Source organism: Ovis canadensis, chromosome 3 (assembly GCF_042477335.2).
Source record: "Ovis canadensis isolate MfBH-ARS-UI-01 breed Bighorn chromosome 3, ARS-UI_OviCan_v2, whole genome shotgun sequence".
In the NCBI taxonomy this organism is placed as follows: Eukaryota; Metazoa; Chordata; class Mammalia; order Artiodactyla; family Bovidae; genus Ovis; species Ovis canadensis.
In genome coordinates this window covers 70,330,577-70,353,905 of record NC_091247.1, presented here as the reverse complement: position 1 = coordinate 70,353,905, position 23,329 = coordinate 70,330,577, and the positions used below count along the sequence as shown (strand labels likewise).

Sequence of the window (23,329 nt, the reverse complement as noted above, 5' to 3'; positions counted from 1 at the left end):
CCTCTTTCACTTTCATCAAGAGGCTTTTTAGCTCCTCTTCACTTTCTGCCATAAGGGTGGTGTCATCTGCATATCTGAGGTTATTGATATTTCTCCCAGCAGTCTTCATTCCAGCTTGTGCTTCTTCCAGCCTAGTGTTTCTCATGATGTAGTATGCATAGAAGTTAAATAAGAAGGGTGACAATATACAGCCTTGACATACTCCTTTTCCTATTTGGAACCAGTCTGTTGTTCCATGTCCAGTTCTAACTGTTGCTTCCTGACCTGCAGATAGGTTTCTCAAGAGGCAGGTTAGGTGGTCTGGTATTCCCATCTCTTTCAGAATTTTCCACAGTTTATTGTGATCCACACAGTCAAAGGCTTTGGCATAGTCAATAAAGCAGAAATAGATGTTTTTCTGAATTCTCTTGCTTTTTTCAACGATCCAGCGGATGTTGGCAATTTGATCTCTGGTTCCTCTGCCTTTTCTAAAACCAGCCTGAAGATCTGGAAGTTCACGGTTCACATATTGCTGAAGCCTGGCTTGGAGAATTTTGAGCATTACTTTACTAGCATGTGAGATGAGCGCAATTGTGCAGTACTTTGAACATTCTTTGGCATTACCTTTCTTTGGGATTGGAATGAAAACTGACCTTTTCCAGTCCTGTGGCCACTGCTGAGTTTTCCAAATTTGCTGGCATATTGAGTACAGCACTTTCACAGCATCGTCTTTCAGGATTTGAAATAGCTCCACCGGAATTCCAATCACCTCCACTAGCTTTGTTCGTAGTGATGCTTTCTAAGGCCCACTTGACTTCACATTCCAGAATGTCTGGCTCTAGGTGAGTGATCACACCATGATTATTTTGTGATTATTTTGGTCGTGAAGATCTTTTTTGTATAGTTCTTCTGTGTATTCTTGCCACTTCTTCTTATTTGGGCTCCAAAATCACTGCAGATGATGACTGCAGCCATGAAATTAAAAGACGCTTACTCCTGGGAAGGAAAGTTATGACCAACCTAGACAGCATATTAAAAAAGCAGAGATATTACTTTGTCAACAAAGGTCCGTCTAGTCAAGGCTATGGTTTTTCCTATAGTCATGTTTGGGTGTGAGAGTTGGACTGTGAAGAAAGCTGAGAGCTGAAGAATTGATGCTTTTGAACTGTGGTGTTGGAGAAGACTCTTGAGAGTCCCTTGGACTGCAAGGAGATCCAACCAGTCCATCCTAAAAGAGATCAGTCCTGGGTGTTCATTGGAAGGATAGATGTTGAAGCTGAAACTCCAATACTTTGGCCACCTGATGTGAAGAGCTGACTCATTTGAAAAGACCCTGATGCTGGGAAAGATTGAGGGCAAGAGGAGAAGGGGATGACAGAGGATGAGATGGCAAGATGGCATCACCGCCTCAATGGACATGAATTTGGGTAAACTCTGGGAGTTGGTGATGAACAGGGAGGCCTGGCTTGCTGCAGTTCATGGGGCTGGAAAGAGTCAGACATGAGTGAGCGACTGAACTGAACTGAACCTGTTTATCTTCCTCAGCATAATGTAACTGTCTGGAGAACAGAAACTTCACCAGTGTATCTCAGGTTCCTGGCACAGAGTATTCATTAAATATCTACTGAATGAATGAATACTGTTATTACTTTACTATTTGGGTGTTCTCCCTATCAATATTCATTCTCTTCTTTAATGTGAGTTTGTTTTCAGTTCTTCTCTGCTATTATTATTGTAATGCCCTTATTTTTGTTCAAAGCATGATCTGCTTTTCCTATCTTTTAATTTTTACATCAGTTTATCTCACATTTATCTACTCCAAGCAACAAATTTTGCACATCTCTTTTTTCTTATGACCGTGCCACGCAACTTGTGGGAATTCTAGTTCTCCGAACTGGGATTGAACCCAGGCCCTCGGCAATCCAAGTGCAGAGTCCCAACCACTGGACTGCCAGGGAAAGTGAAAGTGAAAGTGAAGTCACTCGTGTCCGACTCTGAGACCCCAAGGACTGTAGCCTACCAGGTTCCTCCCTCCATGGGATTTTCCAGGCAAGACTACTGGAGTGGGTTGCCATTTCCTTCTCCAGGAGACCTTCCCAACCCAGGGTTTGAACCGAGGTCTCCCACATTGTAGGCAGATGATTTACCATCTGAGCCACCAGACTGCCAGGGAACTCCCTGCATATCATTTATAATTCAAGGACTTTTGTCTTTTATAAACAACATAATGCATTTACATTTTTTTTGCTGTCTTATTTCTGTAATCCTGCTTTATGTTCCTTACGTTTTGTTTTCTTAGTATTTCCTTCCCTCCACTATTTTATAAAGTTATTTATTTTCTCAGAGGAAGGGATAAGAAATAGGGGATGGTGGAAGAAGTTACAAAACACCAACTACGACTTCCTGATCCAAAGCTAGTAAGGCCAGGGACTTCCCTGGTGATCCAGTGGTTAAGAATCTATCTTCCAATCTAGGAAATGTGGGCTCGATCCCTGGTCAGGGAACTAAGATCCCACATGCTGTGTGGCAACTAAGCCTGCACATCACAACTAGAGAGAAGCCCATGCACTGCAATGAAGAGCCCACACTCTGCACTAAGACCCAACACGGCCAAAAATAAAGAAAGAAAGAAGCAAGGCAGGCCTATGTAGCTCCCATGTCTTCTTCCTTATGATGCATTTCCACCAAATTCCTGTTCTTAACCCCGTTTTTCCTGCTGCTTTCCATATGTGTTTGTTGGTTTGGGAGCTAGACCCTATAGGCCTATAAGGCCTGTGCTTGCCCAGCTTCAAGGCTGAAGAGTCAGCAGCACAGACTCAATGTGTGACAGGCCAGGACCTGGGACCTTTGCTGCAATGCCCAACTGCTGCTTCTGGACAGCTGGGAGTAAAAACAGGGTTTCAGTCCCCATGGACAGAGAAGCCTGGTGGGCTACAATCTGTGGGGTCACAGAGTCAGACATGACTTAGCAAAAAAAGGAAACAAAACAACCAGGGTGTGTCGAGAGAAAAAGCAAGGTACTGTGCATGCCCCCTGGACTCAGCACCAATAAAGAGGTGAGCAAAACTTCTAAGCCACCCCTATGACCTGACCTCTGGACTACCCCTCCCCTCACCCCATATAAGAAACCAGCTCTCCTCACCTCTGGGAGTGAGCAAGGGAACTGTTATTTATTTTCTCTCCCCACTACTGTGACAGGCCTTTTATCAATTTGTGTTGACTAGGGAAGGCCAAGAACCCTAGTCAGTATCAAATGGTTTAATGGATCATGGGGACTTGAAGCAAGGTCCTGGAGTGACACCCTATCATGGGTAGCGGTGGGCAGGCAGGACAAGATGGCAGTCTACACCAGAGTGCAGGGAGATGACCAGTGATGGGGGAACTGACATCAGGTGGGCTCATTAGTCACCAGGGAAACTAGTGGGAAGGCACACCACTCACCGCCTCTTTCACAGAAACAATCACCAGCTGGGGCCTGGAGCAAGCCTGTAGGAAGGTTACCCAAGTACGCAGGGTGCTGCTAGGGCAGGCACAGGATGTACAAACAGCAAGAGAGCAGCCCTCTTGAGTGGCCTGACCCTTCAGTGGTAAACTTTACAATCTCATCCTTATGTTACAGAATATAAAGTTGAGATTTCTGACTGAACTAGAAAAGTTCATCGCAAGAATGAGAGTAGTTGATCGGACTTTGCATCTTTCCTGTGGAGGAGAGAAGCATGTTTTTGATTAAATGAGAGCAGTTGTGAGTGGCGCTGCTCTTGCTGGTGTTCTTTGGACGTACAGCTAAAGGAGTGGCTATAAATGTTGAGCACCAAAAAGGTGGACCCTTGAGGATGGAGTAGATTGGAACTCATGATCTTTTCTGAACCTCCTTTCAGTTTACCTTTTCAGTGTAACTACACTTTCCAGTTTCATGGAACCTCGGGTTTTAAAGGCAAGTTGGGTTCTGCCAACTAAAGGTCTGGTGCCAAATTTTTTTCTGCAGCACTGTTTTGATGTCCAGCATTTGCTTTGGAGGTATCAACAGGATTGGTTGTAAAGGTAGTGGCAGTGTAGCAGCCAGTGTCCTTGAAGTCCAAGGTCCAGGGAAATCTACTGACTCCCTCCCTTCCTGGCTATAGCAGAAGGAGCAGCTCTGCTGGCTATTGGTAGCATTTATTTGAAATTTTCCTGAAGACCCACTGTCAAAGAGCCTTGACCTTCTAATGATTGAGAAGACATCTGACTTCCTATGTTCACTCCTTTTCTGTTTAAACTTATGTTTCCTGATTCTTAAAATCAAACCCTGATTAATAAACTGAAATATCCAGAATTCCATATCTTTTACCAGATTCATGTCATTTCAGAGAAGTGTTTGAAATGTTTAGTCAGAACTTTTCCCACTGGGTGATAAACCTAGGTTAGTAAATAATTAACCTTTGGAGCTAATTATTCCCAGTTATTCTGAGTATAAGTGCATGCTACAAAATGTGGTCAAACAAGCTATTTCGTCTTTTAAGGAAAATAACTTTCTTGGAGTTTGAGCACAGCTATTCCCTGATGGTTTTTAAGTGATTGGACAGGAACGTAAAAGTATTGCAGTCTGATTTCCAGAAATGTCAGGATTTTCATTATTTTTATTTTCCAAACATCAGTTTAAAAGAACATTAAAAGCATCAGTAATACAAATCTGGCCTAATGGTTAACATCAGAACAATTATAAAATGTTTGAATCACATACTTTGCATCACAGTAAAGCATCAAGAGAACTAATTAATATGCCCTGCTTAATTAGTCATATAAGTGAATTCTCATTACTTTTATAAAAGTTTTCATTTTAGCCCTTATGGAGAAGTTATATATGCCTGTTTATATCTTTATCTCCAGGTAGATATAGATATGGCTAGACATATATAACTTATGAAGAGACAAGTTACATATTCCCACCTCTATATCTATATCTACATATACCTACATATAGACATAGATACAGAGATATAAAGAATCTAGCCCACTATGTACTTCATGCAAGTTAAATCCATAATTTTTTGATGAGCATAAAGAGACTGAAACCTCATATGCACATGCTTAATTTTCTTTATGCTTTGATTTTTACCTGCCAAACATGGGTCAAAATCGTCTCAAACTCCAAAATCACAAAGGAAACCTGTAATTTTTAGTTTTACAAGTACAATAGAAATTTTTAGAAAGTATCTTTTATTGAGTCACATTTGAAATGCCTAGCCAAAAAGAGATTCATACCTTAAAAAGTATGAAATAGCTTCTTGATTAATGTTATTACTTAAAAGCTGTTGGCTTACTGAAATAAATACCAGATTCTTAATTTAGATAAATGTTTAATTCCTAATTTGCCACCATTCTTCAAATGATCTTGGGAGAGGATATTAGATTTCTTAATTCTTTGTTAAAAAGAGGTTATATACCAACTGTTTCATGGTAATATTAGCAAATGAAAACAGAGTTGTATTAAAAATATAAAAGCACAATTGAAATAGGTCATAGTGACTTCCAAAAATAGCATTCAATTACCAAAAAAAAAAAGTGAGAGCGGATATTTTTTCTTCTGTTATAAAATTTAATAGTAAAAATAAAGGCTAGAAGGGAGAGAGGGAAGGGAAGGAGAGAGTCCTAAAAAGTGAATTTAAAAACAAAATAAAATCCATATCTCATACTTAAACCTTGGAAATAGAAATGACTGGTTGATACTGGGAGGTCAGAATTATTAGACAAGACTGAGGAGAGTTCTAACTGAGTATTAACTATCTTCTCCATGCCTCTCATAGTCTCTGATTTTAGGAACAGCATGGGAGAGGATGTCATAACCTGAACACCTTTCATCCAAAGGAACAAAGTGCCTTCCAATCTGTAGTAACAGTTCTTGACTATGACAATTTATAAAGACAGGTTTCGTATCTTGATGCTCATCTTTTCTAGAAGCTATAGTTCCAAAATTGTACTGAGTTCAAAAATCAACTACATCATGAAAACATTTTTACATAAAAAAATAAGTTTACAGTTGTTATGCTAGGCATCACTGAGTATATAATAAAATTAGTTGTAAGTGTAGAAATACTTAATCTATTTCCCCTTACTGCCCATTTCCAGTTTAAGATTCATGGGAGAGAAGTAACACAATTACTTTGAAAACAGATCATCTTAAGAATTTTTCTACCATGGTAATATATAAACAAAGATCAAAAACTTTTTTTCTAAATTAGTTATTCAGAGACTCTTTGTCAGGTTGTGAACAAACCATCCTCACACTGAAGGAAAGCATGAGTTGAAACACCCCCATTGCATCCTTATGCCTTCTTAGACAATAATTAAAGATTGTCTAACGCATACAACAGTCTAGCCCACTTCCCACATAACATAACAGCACCCTGAGGAAATGACCACAGTTAGCGCCTCCTCTCCCAGGAAGAGCATCACTCTACTACAGATGCAGTCCTCTTCACTAAGTTTCTCGGGTAAGATCATTCTGAAATAAAATAATTCATTTTTAGCAAGAAAAACCAGATTTCTTTTCAAAAGAACTATACAGCTACTCAGCTGACACAAAAGAATAATGTCTATAATTAGAAATGGTAATGATCATAGTACTCTATTCTTAGATGACTGTCTTATGAAAAGAAAGTAACTAATGCTTGTGTATTTTTGGTAAATCTAGCTATGAATAGTACATTTCTGATTGAACAATGTATTATTTATTCCAATAAGCCTGCTACCAAAAACAAAAGATATTGACCCCATTTGAACACTTCAAAGGATTAAAATTTATAATCCAGTTAATAAAAATAATACCTCAGTAAAGATGATACCTTCATAGTCTTTAAAAACCTCAGTAAAGATGATACCTTCATAGTCTTTAAAAACATCCAGCTCGTACTTCAAAGAATCATAATATTGGCTCAAATGACCATAATCAGTTCCTTCCCTACTTTAATACAGTAGCAAAACCATTCCCTGGCATCTGTTTAAAAATTTAGTACAAAAGACTGGAGTGCAGGTCAGGTGTATAATAATAAACTTTTTCATCAACTCGTAAAATATCAAGAAACTGCAAAACGAACCAAGTGATGCTAATACTTCAGAAAAAAGATATAAGTGTCAGCTGTCTAGGTCTTTAAGTTTTGATGTAGCTCTGGTCTCCCAAAATCAAAAAAAAAAATCAATTAGTATCAGAAACCAAAACAGTTTATATGAGATTCGCTAGCCTCCACGACTCTAAACAGAGGGGACCGGAATCTGCTTGGCTGATGTGCTGTCATATTCCTGCATCAAATCATTAGTGGTGTGATAATGCATGGCTATATATGAATTGGCAAACCCAAAGGAGTTTACTGGCTGCAAGTTGTGTGGGATGCTCTCTTCCTGGGATGGGCTGCTGTTGTAGATACTGTAGTACGGCTCAATCCGAGTGTTGATGGGGGTAGAGCTGCTCTGACCATAGTGCTGATGTCCAGCAGACATCTTAGGACTGACCACACTTTCCTTGGAGTGACTTGGGCCACAGGCCTGGTCCACAAATTTCTTCTGGGGCTTTGGAGACAACATGTAGGCAGAATTCGTTTCATGATGGGAGGATTTGTTTCTGTTGACTTCGAGGTTCCCTTTTCCCATGGCACGAAGTCGGGTCTTCTGTCTGCAGCAGAAAAAACCCAGGCCGATGTACTGGAGGCACCACAGCACTTTCCTTCTCAGCCCTGCACTGTTCCGAGAATATATAAAAGGGTTTAATCCTGACTTGAGAAATATAAGCGTAAACCCCAACAGTTCAAACTGGTAAAGGATGAAGCTCCCATTGCTGGACAGAACCACCTGCACCAGGGAAATCCCCAGCGGAAGACAGCACACCAGGACCGAGAGCACAATCACCACACAGGTGACCACCGCCCTGGAGTCCTTAGCCGTGGACAGATTGACAGCCGACACCAGCTGGAGCCGGCTGGCCGCAGGGGTTGGCAGCTGCTTGGGACTCTTGGTGTATCCGTGGGTCTGAACGTGCTGCAGTTTGTTGTAATTCTGGTTCCTGTACAGAGCCGGCATGGTACACTGGATGGGCTCGCCACCTCCCTTCACAGGGGCCCCCATGAAAGGCTGTGGTCTGGAAGCGTCAACGGTGATCACAGCCGGGCACTTTCTGACTTGAGCGTTCTTCCGCAGTGTCTGAGCGATCATGACGTAGGACACGAAGACCACCGCCACACAAAAGGTGAAGTCGACCACGTAGAGAGACAGGATGGCTTTCCCTTCTCCGGCGATCAGACTGGACATGGGAAGGCAGAGGTGTGACTTGCTGGTTTTCAGGGCGGCCAAGGTGGCGAGGGTGAAACTGGTGGTCCAGAGGAGCAGAGTGAGGAGCAAGGTGCAGGGGAAGGAAGCCGTGCGGCTGGGCTGCTTCCCCAACACCATACGGAGCCGGTGCAGGGCAATCGCCGCCACTGTCTTGAGGGACATGATGATGAAGCCCGAGCTGGTGAGGTGGAAGGTGAAGCAGAAAGCGTCCGGTATGCCACTGGCTGTGCTGAAGAGCAACACGAAGGTGAACATGGGGGCCGTCACGCCACAAATGAAGAGGTCACAGAAGGACAGGTTCAGGATCATGAAATCAAAGTTGGTTCTGAATTTCCTGAAGGCTGGATCGAAGAAGGACAAGAAGACAACGAAGTTGCCGTAAGAGCCCAGGCAGAAGATGACCGTGAGCAGAAAGGTACAGGTCACCAAGGTGGCCGTGTGGACCGGTTCCTGGAGACCCTCCCGGATACTGGTACTGTTCCCTCCCTGGGCGTGAGGCATGTGGAGCAGGGTGGTGTTGGGCACATCCTGAAGGTGGCCTGTTGAGTTCATCTTCAGAGACGACTCTTCCTTCTGTGGGAAGGCAGTCAGGGCCTCAACTCACAGACGAGCGGCGACTGACAAAGGGGGCCCAAGGCAGAAAAGCCTGCGCACGAAAATGCATCCCCAGAAACAGAAAGGAGTGAATGGAGACAGCAGAGAGATCTCGTGATCTTTTACAAAAGCACTAAGCTTTTTCAGCTCTGACCCAGTGCCCAGAAAGCATTTCTCCTCCCAAAGCCCCACACAGAAAAGACATAGGTACCTTGAAATACATTAATCCAGCCAAGTTTAGGTTTTAGGACACAGGGGTTTTCAAACTAGTTTAAGCATCAGCTGGAGAGCAGGTTGAAAAAAAAGAAAACAAGATACTGAGGCCTCGTCCCCTTGAGATTGCGGTTAAAGGGTGAGTGTACAGATGTTACCTTCAGAAATTCTGATACCAGACATTGGACACCAAGAATATAACCTCTCCACCAAAGAGATCACAGTCTAGCTGAAGCAGATCAATCTAACTGTGTAATTATAGCCAAATGCGGCAAATCAGCTGATGGCAGTGCAGTGTGGAGAGAAGAGAAGGGGGGATTGATCCAGGCCAGGGAGGAGGCTGAGAGAGGCTAAGGGGGTCTTCACAAGGAGGAGCTAGGAGGGTGAAAGGTGAGGGGTATGGAGTGGGGGACAGACAGGCTGGGAGAAGGGAGCAGGTCTCCACAGCAGGACTGAGGCAACAAACAGCATGTGCTTGACATGTAAGCAAGAGTGAAAGTCACTCAGTCATGTCTGACTCTGTGCTTTACCCATGGACTGTAGCCCGCCAGGCTCCTCTGTTCATGGAACTCTCCAGGCAAGAATACTGGAGTGGGTGGCCATGCCCTTCTCCAGGGGATCTTCCCAACCCAGGGACTGAACCCAGGTCTCCTGTACTGCAAGCAGATTCTTTACCGTCAGAGCCACTGGAGAAACCCATAAGCAAGAGGGTACCACTGAAGCATACTGTGGCCTTTCACAAAACTTCCAGACATCACTAACAAATCTGATTTCTTTCTCTAGGAAGAGCCCTTTATTTTCCATTATTTATATTTTCTCCCTGCTTGTGATTTCTTAGCCAACGCCATATTCTCCTCTGGAAAAGAGCTTTGTGTAGGACTATATTAATGGAAGTAATGAATGATGTCAGAATTATATTTGAGACTTACCAGTTTGCTCTGTAAACTCTATATAAATGTGAGTCATCATGATCCCAGCAGGCATGTCCTCCTGATGAGGCAGGATGCATACATTCCTCCAGTGCATGCATTTGTGTGTGCATTCATCCAGTTCATATCCACGTGTGTGTGCTCTCTGCCAGCTTTACACCAGGTACTCTGGGCGCATAGGTGAGCACGACATAGCATCTACTTCTAAAGAATAATTTATTTTTCTTTTTGGTTTTTTAACTTTCTCTTCCCATCTTGCAATGAGATTTAAAATACCTTCACACAGTCTTTCATTGTTCAAAATCGCAAAGCCCCATTGGCCTGGTGTCCACCCTACTCCCAGATGCTTCCAGTGGTACATCCAAAGCTCTTGGCAACCAAAAAGAATGTGCTTTAATCCAGCATTTTAAGAATAACCAGTGGTACTGGGGAGGTCCATGGGTGATGTTCAGAATATTTAACCACCAGCTCAAGCTGAGTCCCAGGGCCTCCAGTGAAGCCAGGGTTAAATCCTTTAGTTGCTGAATCGTGGGGTATAGGGGAAGGGGCCTGATCATGAGGGATTACTGGGAGCTTCAAGCAGGAGTTAGGAACCACCCAATACAGAAGTCTCCCAGCATTCAGCAATAGGTACACCTGTGCCAGTATCAGACGCATTTCAGTCCTGGGGAGATCCATAAAACTAACTGGTGTCCTTCATGAAGGAAGAAGATAACCTCTTCTATATTCTCAATGGTCAAAAAGTACAGATCATGAAAATATCATGTATTTCTCCACTGGGAAGTGGGACCAACTTCTCTGTACTTCCCTCGTAAGAGTTCTACGGGAGAGAAGAACTAGTCCTGATCTTTAGTTTCCTGATGATTAGAATTAAATAATAATAATAATGGACAGCTTATTGTTTTCACTTAAAGACTGTGTGCCCGTTTCTGAACACTTTATAATACCTGTGTAGTGAAAGAAAAAAAAAAAAACTTTTACTGTTAAGTTTTTGTTAATTGGAAGATTGGGGTTAACCAATGAAAAAGGAAGTAGAAGAGAAAATCCAATTTGTAGAAGCAGAAAGGTGATATTCCTGTTTATAGAAAATTCCCCTGACTCTGGAGGGGGAAGCAGGAATTTGGTTTGGAAACATTAGAAGGATGAAGTCTGGAATTAGGATGCTAAGAGAAATATCAAGTGAGTAATAATAAAGGACGGGGTGGGTTTCCCTGGTGGCTCAGTGGTAAAGACTCTGCCTGTCAATGCAGAGGACACGGGTTCAATCCCTGGTCCAAGAAGATCCCACATGCTTCGGAACAACTAAGCCTGTGTGAGCCTGTGTTCTAGAGCCTGGGAGCCACGACTACTGAGCCCATGAGCTGCAACTACTGAAGCCCGTGCACTCTAGAGCCCGTGCTCCAGCAGAGAAGCCATCATAATGAGAAGCCCATGCACCAACCTAGAGAGTAACCTCTGCTCTCTGCAACCAGAGAAAAACCCCATGCAGCAACAAAGACCCAGTATAGCCAAAAATACATAAATAAATGAAAATTATTAGAAAAAAAGAAAAGAAGTGGTTGATGGAAGTTATGCAGAGTCCAGGCTGGGAAACATTTGGAAAGGGGAAAATAGAATGATGAAGCTTCAACATTAGCCAAAGATAAGAGGCAGAAGGAAAAAAAAAATTTGGAGGAGTTGAGGGGCAACTTTTACTTTCTCTCCAATTATAATTTTTTTCAATAGATTGATAAAAGAATTCTGAGTCAGGAATTCTGGGGCAGTATCATCATTAGGATGTTCCCTTTACTAAGTGCTTGTGATGTGCTCCACAATGCTCCCAGTGCTCCACACTATTAGCTTATCAAATCGTCACAACCCTGAGACAGACAGTATAGCTTATCTCTAATTTACAGATGAGGAAACTGAGGCAGAGAGAGCACCTGTCTTAAAGGGGCAGAGCATGGATTTGAACCTAAGCAGTTACTCTCTAAAGGCTGCACACCACCAAGCTAAACAAAATAGCAAAGCAATCAAGGCAGGCAGTCCCAGGTCAGAAGACAGTTACAGCAGCTATAATGTATTGGGTGGTTATTATATGCCAGAGACTTCTACTAGAAGCTTTACATAGCTTATCAACTTTATTTCATTCTCATTATAATCCTATGAAGTAGGTATTGCAATTCCTTCCCAACTCAAAGTTCCATGTACATATATCTGTATATGTATTTGCATGTACCTTTTTGGCGAGGTTGAAAAATTGTTTGGTATAAGGTAATTATAAATCACTCTGATTTTGGATAATTAAGGAAAAAAAGGAAGGAATCAGAGACAGGGAAGAGAAAAGAGAGAAAAACAAGAAGACATATCAGAAGTAAAGGTTTCGGCAGAGAAACTTTTGAAGTAATAAGGAAGTGAGGGGAAAGTAAACCTAGGTCTTAGTACTAACTTTTGAGACTTTAAGAAAAAGGAGGCTGAGATAACAATTTGGGACAAAGGTATGCTGGCAGAATTATAAAACTCAGTTATTTGGGGTGGGGTGTAAATGAATGCATCTGCTACTTATTCCTAAACATTAAATAGAGGTTACCAACACTTTTCAATGCAAGCATACAAGCTTCTCTTTATCTCTGGGAGCATAAATAGGGCCTGGAAGAAGATGCAATAAAAATAATAAAATCAGAAAAACTTTAAGTTGGAACACCAGTCTTAAGAAGAAGCCATATTAGACATAAGAAGAAGAAATGAAATCATATCATATGCATCTTATTACAACTAAGGAGGAGAGACCCTCAAGTAACTAGTAAGCGAGGAATAGTAAGTGAAAATGTACATCAATGATTTCCCATTATGATATGTGAAGAGCCTCTGATAATTTAGTCTATCTTAATATTTTAGTACATATTCAAACATTTTACATGAGCTTCTACAAGTCAACTCATGATCTGATTTCTTCCAACTCCCCCCCCCCACCCCCCACCACCCGCCCAGACACACACCAAATAATGCCTTCAATTCCTCCAGGGCAGGCTTGTCCAGACTCTAACCCTCACAGGAGAACAAGGTTTTGTACTACTGTTATTACTCCCACTGGATTTGTATTGAGATATCTGGAAAACAGTAGGGAAGTCAGATGACTTGTCCAAGGTCACTAAGATGCAAGCCAGACTTACCTGCGTTTCAGAGGCCATGCTCTTTCTCCCCACTAAACTACTTTTGAAGCCCGGAGCGGCTGATGGGATCGGGTAGGGTCGGTTGATGAGGGAGATGGGAGGGTGTGGAGCATCCTCCTGAGGATGAGGCTGGACTAGGAGACTGCTGGGAGGGCATGGCGACCCCGATCGGGGACTTGAGATGGGTCTTGAGGGGACTTGAGGGGCTCCGGGGCTGGAGAAGGTTATGGTGAGGAGGGCCTCGGCCGGTCTAGGGAAGCATGTAAAGGATTCTGGAAAGGGTCGTTGAGGTGAGGAGGGTTCAGGCAGGGCATGGGCGGTGGGGGAGGGGTTCCACCGGCCCCGCGGGGCCCGGGGACGCGCCAGGCAGGAGCGAGATGGTTTCTCCGCAGGCCTCGCCAGGAGCGCAGGTGCGCCGCGGCCGGGCCCGAACCCACGCGGCTGCCGGCTCCCTCACCCGGCGGCCCCCCCGGTCCCCGCGGGGTCGTCCTCCTCCGGGGGCCCGCGGCCTCTCACCTGCCTGGTGGCCGCAGCGCCGCCCCTCCTCCTCCATCTCGCAGCCCGGACCCCAGCTTCGCCCGCCGCCCCGGCGGATGCCGAGCTGGAGGCATCATGGCCATCGCCGCCGCCTCCGCGCATCCCGGGAGCCGCGGCGAGCCGGGGCGCGGAGGCGCAGTCACGGAGACGCCGAGGGCGCCGCCCCCTCCGCCGGCCACTCGGGCTCGGTGCCCCGCCTGCCCCCGCGCCCTGGCCGCCTCGCGGGCCTCCTGGGGTCCCGGGGCCGGCAGCTCCCGCCGCCGCGACCTCCGTTCCCCGCGCCGCGCGGTCTCGGGCGCGCCGTTTTGCCGCTCGGGAAGTGGGGGCTCCCTGAGGCTGGCAAGAGCTGACATATGGAGGAAGAGGGGGGCGGACTGGGTGGAAAGGAGGGCAAAGGTGGGGGCGCCGATAGCACACAGCGTGACCCATGGGGGCCTTGGCCTACAGAGTGAAGACCGTGGACAAGGCGGGGTGGAGGCTTCACGTCGGTCTTAGCGGGGTCCAGGGCCTTCCCTGGGCTTCTGGCCGGCCCGCCGCCGCCCACCGCTCCCCATTCCTGGTGCTTCCAAGTGCGCCTGCCTAGCTCCTCTCTACGCTGCAGCTAATACTTTGCTCCTGGATTAAACTGGCGTCGCCTTCCAGGGTGGTACCTGGAGACCCAGAATTTGTAAATCACGTCATTGTAACAGACTTCAAATCAAACCAACTTTAACGTCATTTTTTTTTTTTTCCTTCTCTCAGCTCACTGAGAGGGAAGTATCTATTAGGAAACAAATGCGAATTGCAAAGAAAGTACCCATGAGAATGGGTAGGAAATGGGCAAAGCCAAGAAGTCATGGACATCACTCAATGCCATGTTGAATGTAAAACATCTTGAAAAGCCATGTATGCAAAACTAGCTGAGCTAATTTTAGTAAAGAATAGGAACCAAAAACATAACCAACCTCCCATCCTGGGATGTGGACTCCCATCCCAGTTCACAGTGTGTCCAAAATAATGAACTCATTATGTGGGTTGTAGTCTCAAGAGCAATCAAGTAGCATTCCCAAGTATGTTTGCTACTCGGAGTCAAAAGGAAGCGGGTTAAGCCCTTTTTCTGCTGCTTCAGTGTGCCAGCCTGCTAACTAGGATCTTGAAAATTCCATTCAAGTGAAGTACTTAGGATATTGCCATTGAAATTCTTTATTTTGGCTAATGGTTATCTTTTAAAACAGAACTGTTTGGTACCAACAAGTACCAAAGAATCTGATTTATGCATATAACATATTTTCCCTAAGTCACCGCCCCCCACTCTGCTTTCATCAGAAGAAAAATCAAGAAGGCTGGATAATTTAAGAGGTAGATATTCTGTCCAGGAGTTGATTGTGCTATCAGAATTTACAAATAACTTCAAGGAAAATTTCCAATTCCCACAAAAGTCTACTCTCCTACCACTTGCAGCAATTCTAATCTATGTTGTAATGGTGACCTCAGAGGCTAGAAATAATCGACCAAAAAACATCGTTTAGTACTGAGTGGAATTGCCATTCAAAGTGGAAACTAACCAAATGTCATACTCCTCTCCATATAAATTAGCTGTTGCATAATTTCCAGCTCGTTTCCAGGCATGTGGCCATAAGACAGAAGGATATTACAATAGGTCTTGGCCAAAATGCCACGAGTTACACCTATGGGAAAAATTATCTCATACTGGACACACACACACAGTCACAAGTTGTAAAAGATCAGTCGGTCTAGAATAGAGTATCTGGAATCACTAGTTCCAAAACTAGTATCAACAAGACTAAAGCTACTGTAATTATGCCTACAGAATGTACCAGCAGTGTGTCAAATTGGAAAGAACACTGGCTTCACAGTCAGAAAGTGGAAAGTCTACAAATAAACAAGCAGGGCTGACTAAACATATGTTAAGATAGGAACAGACTATCAGTTTGCAGGAAAACTACCATTCTGGTACACACTGACAATGGAAACTGACACGTGCACTTTGAGGAAAGAACATCAGAGCCATAAAAATGTTTAAAATCATGACCCACAAATCTCACTCCTTGGAATTTATCATAAGGAAATATTTGAATATAAGTGTTTTAAGCATGAAGTTATGAAAATGTTCACTGTGGTGTGATTTGCAGCCTAGAAAGCTGAAAACCTTGATGTTCAACTATGATGGAATACTCGATACAGTAACAGGAGAGGTGGCCTTTGGCCACAAAAACAACTACAAAGACTACAGAAAGTTAACTCTTCCAGTAAGACAAAACACCTCACTGGTCTTTTCTGGCCACATTACTAATCGTTCACAGTAAGAGAAGTAGGTAAATTTTCCTTCCAAATTCTGAAACACAACTTGCAAAGTCTTTCTTTTTGAAAGGATGCATTGGGAAACTAAAGATGATTTATTGGCTCTTACAACATTAAGAATGCAGGCTTTCTCTTCCCCTTACTTCTACCTACCACTGGCCCCCCACCCCAAACCTGCCTTAACTAAGTCTTCCAGGCCCAATCAGCAGTTTGGTCTCCCTTCACACACCTTTCCCCAAAGTCTTAACACTCAGTTCAGTTTAGTCGTTCAGTCATGTCCGACTCTTTGCGACCCCATGAATTGCAGCACGCCAGGCCTCCCTGTCCAACACTGGCCTTCCCTTAAAATGGTTCCTGCTGTCGTTCTCCATCCTTTTGAATGCAGCATATTTAGACAAGTTGCCATTCATCCCTTTTCTCCCGCTCTTCCTTTTCATTCCTGAGGTCACTGACAGAAACTTTAGGAGGTAAGTAATTCACAATATAAGCAGTTAGGGTATCAAAGTAATAAGCAACTGCTAAACCTGGTATTCCAAAATCACTGCAGATGGTGACTGCAGCCATGAAATTAAAAGACGCTTACTCCTTGGAAGAAAAGTTATGACCGACCTAGATAGCATATTCAAAAGCAGAAACATTACTTTGCCGACTAAGGTCCGTTTAGTCAAGGCTATGGTTTTTCCAGTAGTCATGTATGGATGAGAGAGTTGGACTGTGAAGAAGGCTGAGCACCGAAGGATTGATGTTTTTGAACTGTGGTGTTGGAGAAGACTCTTCAGAGTCCCTTGGACTGCAAGGAGATTTAACCAGTCCATTCTGAAGATCAGCCCTGGGATTTCTTTGGAAGGAATGATGCTAAAGCTGAAACTCCAGTACTTTGGCCACCTCATGAGAAGAGTTGACTCATTGGAAAAGACTCTGATGCTGGGAGGGATTGGGGGCAGGAGGAAAAGGGGATGACAGAGGATGAGATGGCTGGATGGCATCACTGACTCATCGAAGTGAATCTGAGTGAACTCCGGGAGTTGGTGGACAGGGAGGCCTGGCGTGCTGCGATTCATGGGGTCGCAGAGTCAGACATGACTGAGCGACTGAACGGAACTGAAACCTGGTATTTGGAGAAGGCAATGGCAACCTACTCCAGTGCTCTTGCCTGGAAAATCCCATGGACGGAGGAGTCTGGTAGGCTGCAGTCCATGGGGTTCACTGGGAGTCAGACACGACTGAGTGACTTCACTTTCACTTTCATCCATTGAAAAAGGAAATGGCAACTCACTCCAGTGTTCTTACCTGGAGAATCCCAGGGACAGCGGAGCCTGGTGGGCTGCTGTCTATGGGGTCACACAGAGTCAGACACGACTGAAGTGACTTAGAAGCAGCAGTAGCAAACCTGGTATTAGAATCACTGGGGGCATTTTAAAAACTCATTAAGGTACCTTGATTTTAGGTCTCGAATGGGCCTTTGGGGTCTTCACCAGTGGTTCTCAATCATGGCCACCCAACTGAAGCACTGATGGAACTTTTAAAAAACACTGATACCTGAGTCCCAACCAGAAAAACTCTGATTGAGGGCCACAGTGGGTGCCTAGTATGTTGTATTTTTAAAAATTCCCCACTTTAGGAACCTCACCTAAATACAGCTTAGCTAGGACAAAACTGAAGTGGTCAATATAACATAAAGCCTCACTGCTCAAACTGTGATTTCAGGACCAGGTATCAGTATCATGAGCTGGGAGTATGAACTGAAATTCACATTCCAGGCACATCAATCTGAGAATCAATCACCCAGGTAAGTGTTGTCGAACTTTCCATGCTGACAAAAAATACTCACGTGCCTACTGAATAGGGTAACCACTAGCCACAAGCGGCTAATGAACGTGTGAAATGTGGCTATTGAGACTGAGTAATTTTTAATTTACATTAAATGTAAACAGTCACATGTGGCTGTAAGCTACTGTAGCTGGGCAGGTCTGATCTAGATGATGCACTCTGGTCAGAGGGCATGAATTTATGGATCCAGATCTATGAATGCAAAAGGAATCCACAAGTCACTGGCTCCAGAACTGTCTTCTCCTTGTAATGAAGACCAAAAACCAGGTGTTAAAAACAATCCATTTATTGGGTTTTAAACTAGTTACACAATTGAAATAATCAGGTTGGCACTACTCTATACAGGGATTACGCCTGTGTATGCTGACACTTAAATACTGTACCAGGACCTCTGCTGTGCTTAGGCCTGTATCAAGTCATTCAGCAAGTAGATACTAAAAAATATACCGTAGTGTTCCTTTAAGGAAGACTGTACAGGGTGTGTTGCAAGATGACATTCACCACCTTGTGAAGTACTTCAACCTAGAAGATACCTTGCATTCTATAAACTGGTCACAGGCAAACACGTGGTGTTCGCATTTAGAGATACACACAAAAAAGTTACATAAAAATTCAGACATTTTAAGGATAAATGAACTCAAACCCACACCTCAGCTTTTGGAGCATGAAAAGATAAAGAAAATAATTTAAAAACACACAAAAAATGGCATTCAATTGGTACAAAAGCCAAAAGTCACTATAATAAAGAGCTACATGTGAATCTTTACAAGTTAATTACACAATGGTGTTTTGTAAGAGGTTGCATCTGTACAAAGTCTTGCCAATGCTGTCTCTACAGTTTATACAGTCTTTTACATCTATGTAACATTTATTAAACAAGTCAATTAAATATTAAGACTTATTAGTCTCTCAACGATTCTGCAGGCCAAAAAAAAGGGCAGGGGGAGGGAGAAAAAGATTACAGAATTTCCGCAAACACAGCAGTCTTCCATTAGTAAAGTACAACAGTTTTCAAAGAGGGTCAAACAATATTTGTAAAGAATACAGGTAAAAATCATTCAGTCAGGGTTTTTATTGTTGTTGCTGTTTATTTTCAAAATCACACGCTTGTATACATACATAACAATCCATCAAAAATTTATTCACCAAACCCCTGGTTTTTCAGCAACTGCTCTTCTATTCAGCACCAAAAACTCCAGTCTGTGGGAAACACGTGGACACAGACTTCACTTCTGTGTCTTGGTCGAGCAATCCATCAGGTCCTTGGCTGAGTTCGAGACTTGCCCTCTTTTCTTTCCCTCTTCACGGCTCTCCAGGCCCAAGGCTCTTAACGCTTCAGATGTATGGCCCACAGCCCTATCACCATCTAAACTCAACAGCCATTTGGAAAGAATTCAAAATAATTTGAGATGAATGAAATGACAGGACCTGTGTTACAGATGGGCATCCTCCATTCCAAGTAAACGGTTTCATAATGAGTTCCTAGACTCTGTCTGGTCTTGTATGTCATGATCATACTGGGTAATTATTTCTAATCTGAGACATTGTGGCTTTGTCAGATGCCTCAAAGAAAAAGTGATCAATATACTGGAAATACTTCCGGACAAGTTAGGAAATCAAACGGCAGCTGAGAACCTGTGGAACTCGGACTAATTGGACCAGACACAGAAACCACCAAAATGATGAGAACTCAACAGAGGCAGAGTTTTTAAACCTGCAGAAAGCCACCACAGATGGTACCTGAGGATCTGGAATTTTTGATGAAAAGAGCTTGAAGTGAGGACTACTCATCTGTATCAAGGAGGAGAAGGGGGGGGGGGGGGGGGAGGAAAGCTTCAGTTAGACAACAGGACATCCAACTCAAAGAGGCAAATAAATGAAATCTTTTTTCATCCTGTTTCAATAGAAAGGCTTCTGGGCCCTACTTCTTTAATACAGAACAGATAACAAATACTTAAGAACGGAGATGAAATATTTTCACAACTGTAGAACCCAGAATCCCTAGGACAACCCAAAATGGCCAGGCCCCACTCAGAGGCAATTATGAGTAAGAGCTCTTTTCTTTTATTTAACCATAAGCCCGTAAAAGTTGTCACATCAACTCTCTGCTTAACACCTAAAGCAGAGAAAGAAAAGTATAAAATTCTCTGGGAACTTCCACTGGGTCATAGCAAAAGTCGTGAAAACAGACTTCTGTAAACTTTGCTGCCTCACCTTTCTATGCATAATAGCAGGGCGACACAAGGAGATCGGTGAGAACGAGCAGCTGGTCGTCAGTGAATTGCTGTTTGTGTTCTTGCCAGTTATCATGGTGTGTCCTTCGGAAATTGGATAATGTCTTTTTTACAGTCATCTGTAGGATAAGCAACCCACATACATTTCACTTTAACCTCTCCAAGGTTATGTTCAGGATACCTTTAAGTAGTGATCCTTCGGGACTTCAGATCTTACACTTCACCCAGCGCTACACAACCAATAAACCGATCTTACCTCAAAAAGCCACCTAGATTACTTCTTTAGAATTGGTACCAGCTTCACTTTAGGACAAATGACTAGAACTCATACCACATTGTTAAATCAGTTTCAATATATACTTAATATATACTTAGTCAAAGTGAAAAGAACCAAGTCATTGGTCTTCCAAGTTGTTTAATGTAGGAACACAGGTGTTCAGTAAATAAAACCATCACATTTTCCTGTTTAACATTAGCCTTTGGTTAGATACTTCCTAAGTATAAAATGCCAGAGAAACAAGTATAAAATTTAAATATGCTTCCATTGGACTGGGAAGGACAGACCACATGGTAATTTTCTTGCTAACAAAAGATCTCAAATATAGAAAACAGTGGGGTCTCTGCAAGGTTTTAATAACTACTGATGAACAGACGTGGCTCTGGCAGAGGCAGTAGTAGTGACCTTATTTAAGACGACAGCCCAGAGTATGTAGAAAATTATCCATCTAAATGGTTTCCTAGAAAATTATCACTGTTAATATATGTGCAAAGAAACCAAGGGAGAATTTTACCTCGATTGGCTGAGGGTCATTCAGATGTGCACTGAGATTCATAAGGAGCTGGGGCATCCAGGTGGGAACATCATAAGGACTAGAAAGAACACACGCACCGAGTCCCAGCACCCCAGCGTGGCGTTTCACCAACTCTGCAAAGAAAAAAGCATTTAAATGAACAGATATTTACAGGACTCTACTGTACTTGCTATAGTGAGATAAAGTTAAGTTTTCCGTTATGCTAGTTGTTTCCATTCTGTGAATTTCTGCCTTTAAATGACTCTGTATACACACACATATCAAAAACATGCTTTTAAGCCTAAACTAAAACATCCTGCATCCTATATTTTGTAGGCTCTCTATTCTTTCTTTTTAGTGATACAAGTTAAAGGGCTTTCAAATTCTCAGTACAGACCTAAAAATACTTTGGAACTTAATTTTTAAAAACAAGGTGTTCAACTTAAAAAAAAAAACACTAGAATTTATTGTATGCTGGTATATTATTTGGACAGAGGAGCCTGATGGAATACAGTCCATGGGCTCACTAAGAGTCAGACACAACTGAGTTTTCACTAACACAACTAACACTTTCACTGTTATCTTTTTGGAAATTCCCATTAGGTAACTATATGACATAATTAAAACCCTGCTAGACAAAGAGAACAGCACGTGTGTTTTTGGGGAGAGGGAGGAGATTGGAATTTGGGATTAGCAAAGGGAAACTACTGAACATAGGACAGATAAACACTAGGGTCCCCCTGTACAGTTTAGGGAACTATATTCAATATCCAATGAAAAACCATAATGAAAAAGAATATGAAGAAAAAATATATATCACTGAGTGAAGGAATTCCAGTTGAGTTATTTCAAATCCTAAAAGAGGATGCTATGAAAGTGCTGCACTCAATATGCCAGCAAATTTGGAAAACTCAGCCATGGCCACAGGACTGGAAAAGGTCAGTTTTCATTCCAATCTCAAAAGAAAGGCAATGCCAAAGAATGCTCAAACTACCACACAATTGCACTCATCTCACACGCTAGCAAAGTAATGCTCAAAATTCTCCAAGCCAGGCTTCAGCAATACATGAACCGTGAACTTCCAATGTTCAAGCTGGTTTTAGAAAATGCAGAAGAACCAGAGATCAAATTGCCAACATCCTCTGGATCATGGAAAAAGGAAGAGAGTTCCAGAAAAACAACTATTTCTGCTTTACTGACTATGCCAAAGCCTTTGACAGTATGGATCACAATAACCTGTGAGAAATTCTGAAAGAGATGGGAATACCAGACCACCTGACCTGCCTCTTGAGAAACCTATATGCAGGTCAGGAAGCAACAGTTAGAACTGGATATGGAACAACAGACTGGTTCCAAATAGGAAAAGGAGTACGTCAAGGCTGTGTATCGTCACCCTGCTTAGTTAACTTATATGCAGAGTACATCATGAGACACGCCAGGCTGGATGAAGCACAAGCTGGAATCAAGATTGCCAGGAGAAATATCAATAACCTCAGATATGCAGATGACACCACCCTTATGGCAGAAAGGAAAGCACTAAAGAGCCTCTTGATGAAAGTGAAAGACGAGAGTGAAAAAGTTGGCTTAAAGCTCAACATTCAGAAAACTAAGATCATGGCATCCGGTCCCATCACTCCATGACAAACAGATGAGGAAACAGTGGAAACAGTGTCAGACTTTAGTTTTTTGGGCTCCAAAATCACTGCAGATAGTGACTGCAGCCATGAGATTAAAAGACGCTTACTCCTTGGAAGGAAAGTTATGACCAACCTAGACAGCACATTAAAAAGCAGAGCTGTTACTTTGCCAACAAAAGTCTGTCTAGTCAATGCTATGGTTTTTCCAGTAGTCGTGTATGGATATGAGAGCTGGACTATAAAGAAAGCTGAGCCCCAAAGAACTGATGCTTTTGAACTGTGGTATTGGAGAAGACTCTTGAGAGTCTCTTGGACTGCAAGGAGATCCAACCAGTCCATCTGAGAGGAAATTAGTCCCAAGTGTTCACTGGAAAGACTGATGTTGAAGCAGAAACTCCAATACTTTGGCCACTTCATGCAAAGAGCTGATTCATTTGAAAAGACCCTGATGCTAGAAAAGATTGAAGGCAGGAGGAAAAGGGAACAAAAGAGGATGAGATGGTGAGATGGCATCACCAACTCAATGGACAAGAGTTTGGGTAAACTCCGGGAGTTGGTGATGGACAGGGAGGCCTGGTGTGCTTCAGTCCATGGGGTCACAGAGTCAGACACGACTGAGCGACTGAACTGAACTAAGTTACTTTGCTGTATTAAAAGAAATTAACACAACATTCTAAATTAACTATATTTCAGTAATATAAATCAGATGCTTTTTGGCTATGACATTTAAATTTCTCTTTAAACATGACACAGTCAATCAGATCTCATTGTCTTGTTTGCCTTGATGCTCAATTAGAGTACAAGCTCCTATAGAATGAGTCTTCTGGCCCTCTC

General features: G+C 43.0%; 2 protein-coding genes across 3 annotated transcripts in view; both read right to left on the bottom strand.

Moving 5' to 3' along the window:
• Window positions 1–4,577: 4,577 nt before the first annotated feature.
• GPR75 (G protein-coupled receptor 75) lies at window positions 4,578–13,881 on the bottom strand. 2 transcript variants are annotated; one of them, XM_069583342.1, is made up of 2 exons: window positions 13,682–13,881; window positions 4,578–8,923 (listed from the first exon to the last, which is right to left on the bottom strand). In XM_069583342.1, the coding sequence occupies exon 2, from the start codon at window positions 8,827–8,829 to the stop codon at window positions 7,207–7,209; it is 1,623 nt and encodes a 540-aa protein (XP_069439443.1). In that variant the 5' UTR covers window positions 8,830–8,923; window positions 13,682–13,881; the 3' UTR covers window positions 4,578–7,206. The 2 variants fall into 2 exon arrangements, with proteins under 2 accessions (XP_069439443.1, XP_069439444.1); XM_069583343.1 differs by having other exon boundaries at window positions 4,578–8,618; window positions 13,682–13,819.
• A 4,222-nt stretch (window positions 13,882–18,103) lies between these two features.
• PSME4 (proteasome activator subunit 4) overlaps window positions 18,104–23,329 on the bottom strand; it is a 96,414-nt gene continuing 91,188 nt past the window's right edge. The window contains exons 45-47 of the mRNA XM_069583337.1: window positions 20,859–20,992; window positions 20,048–20,186; window positions 18,104–19,624 (exon numbers count right to left, since the gene is read on the bottom strand). Coding sequence (XP_069439438.1) covers window positions 20,052–20,186; window positions 20,859–20,992 — 269 coding nt within the window. The 3' untranslated portion in view covers window positions 18,104–19,624; window positions 20,048–20,051. The remainder of the gene's footprint in view (window positions 19,625–20,047; window positions 20,187–20,858; window positions 20,993–23,329) is intronic.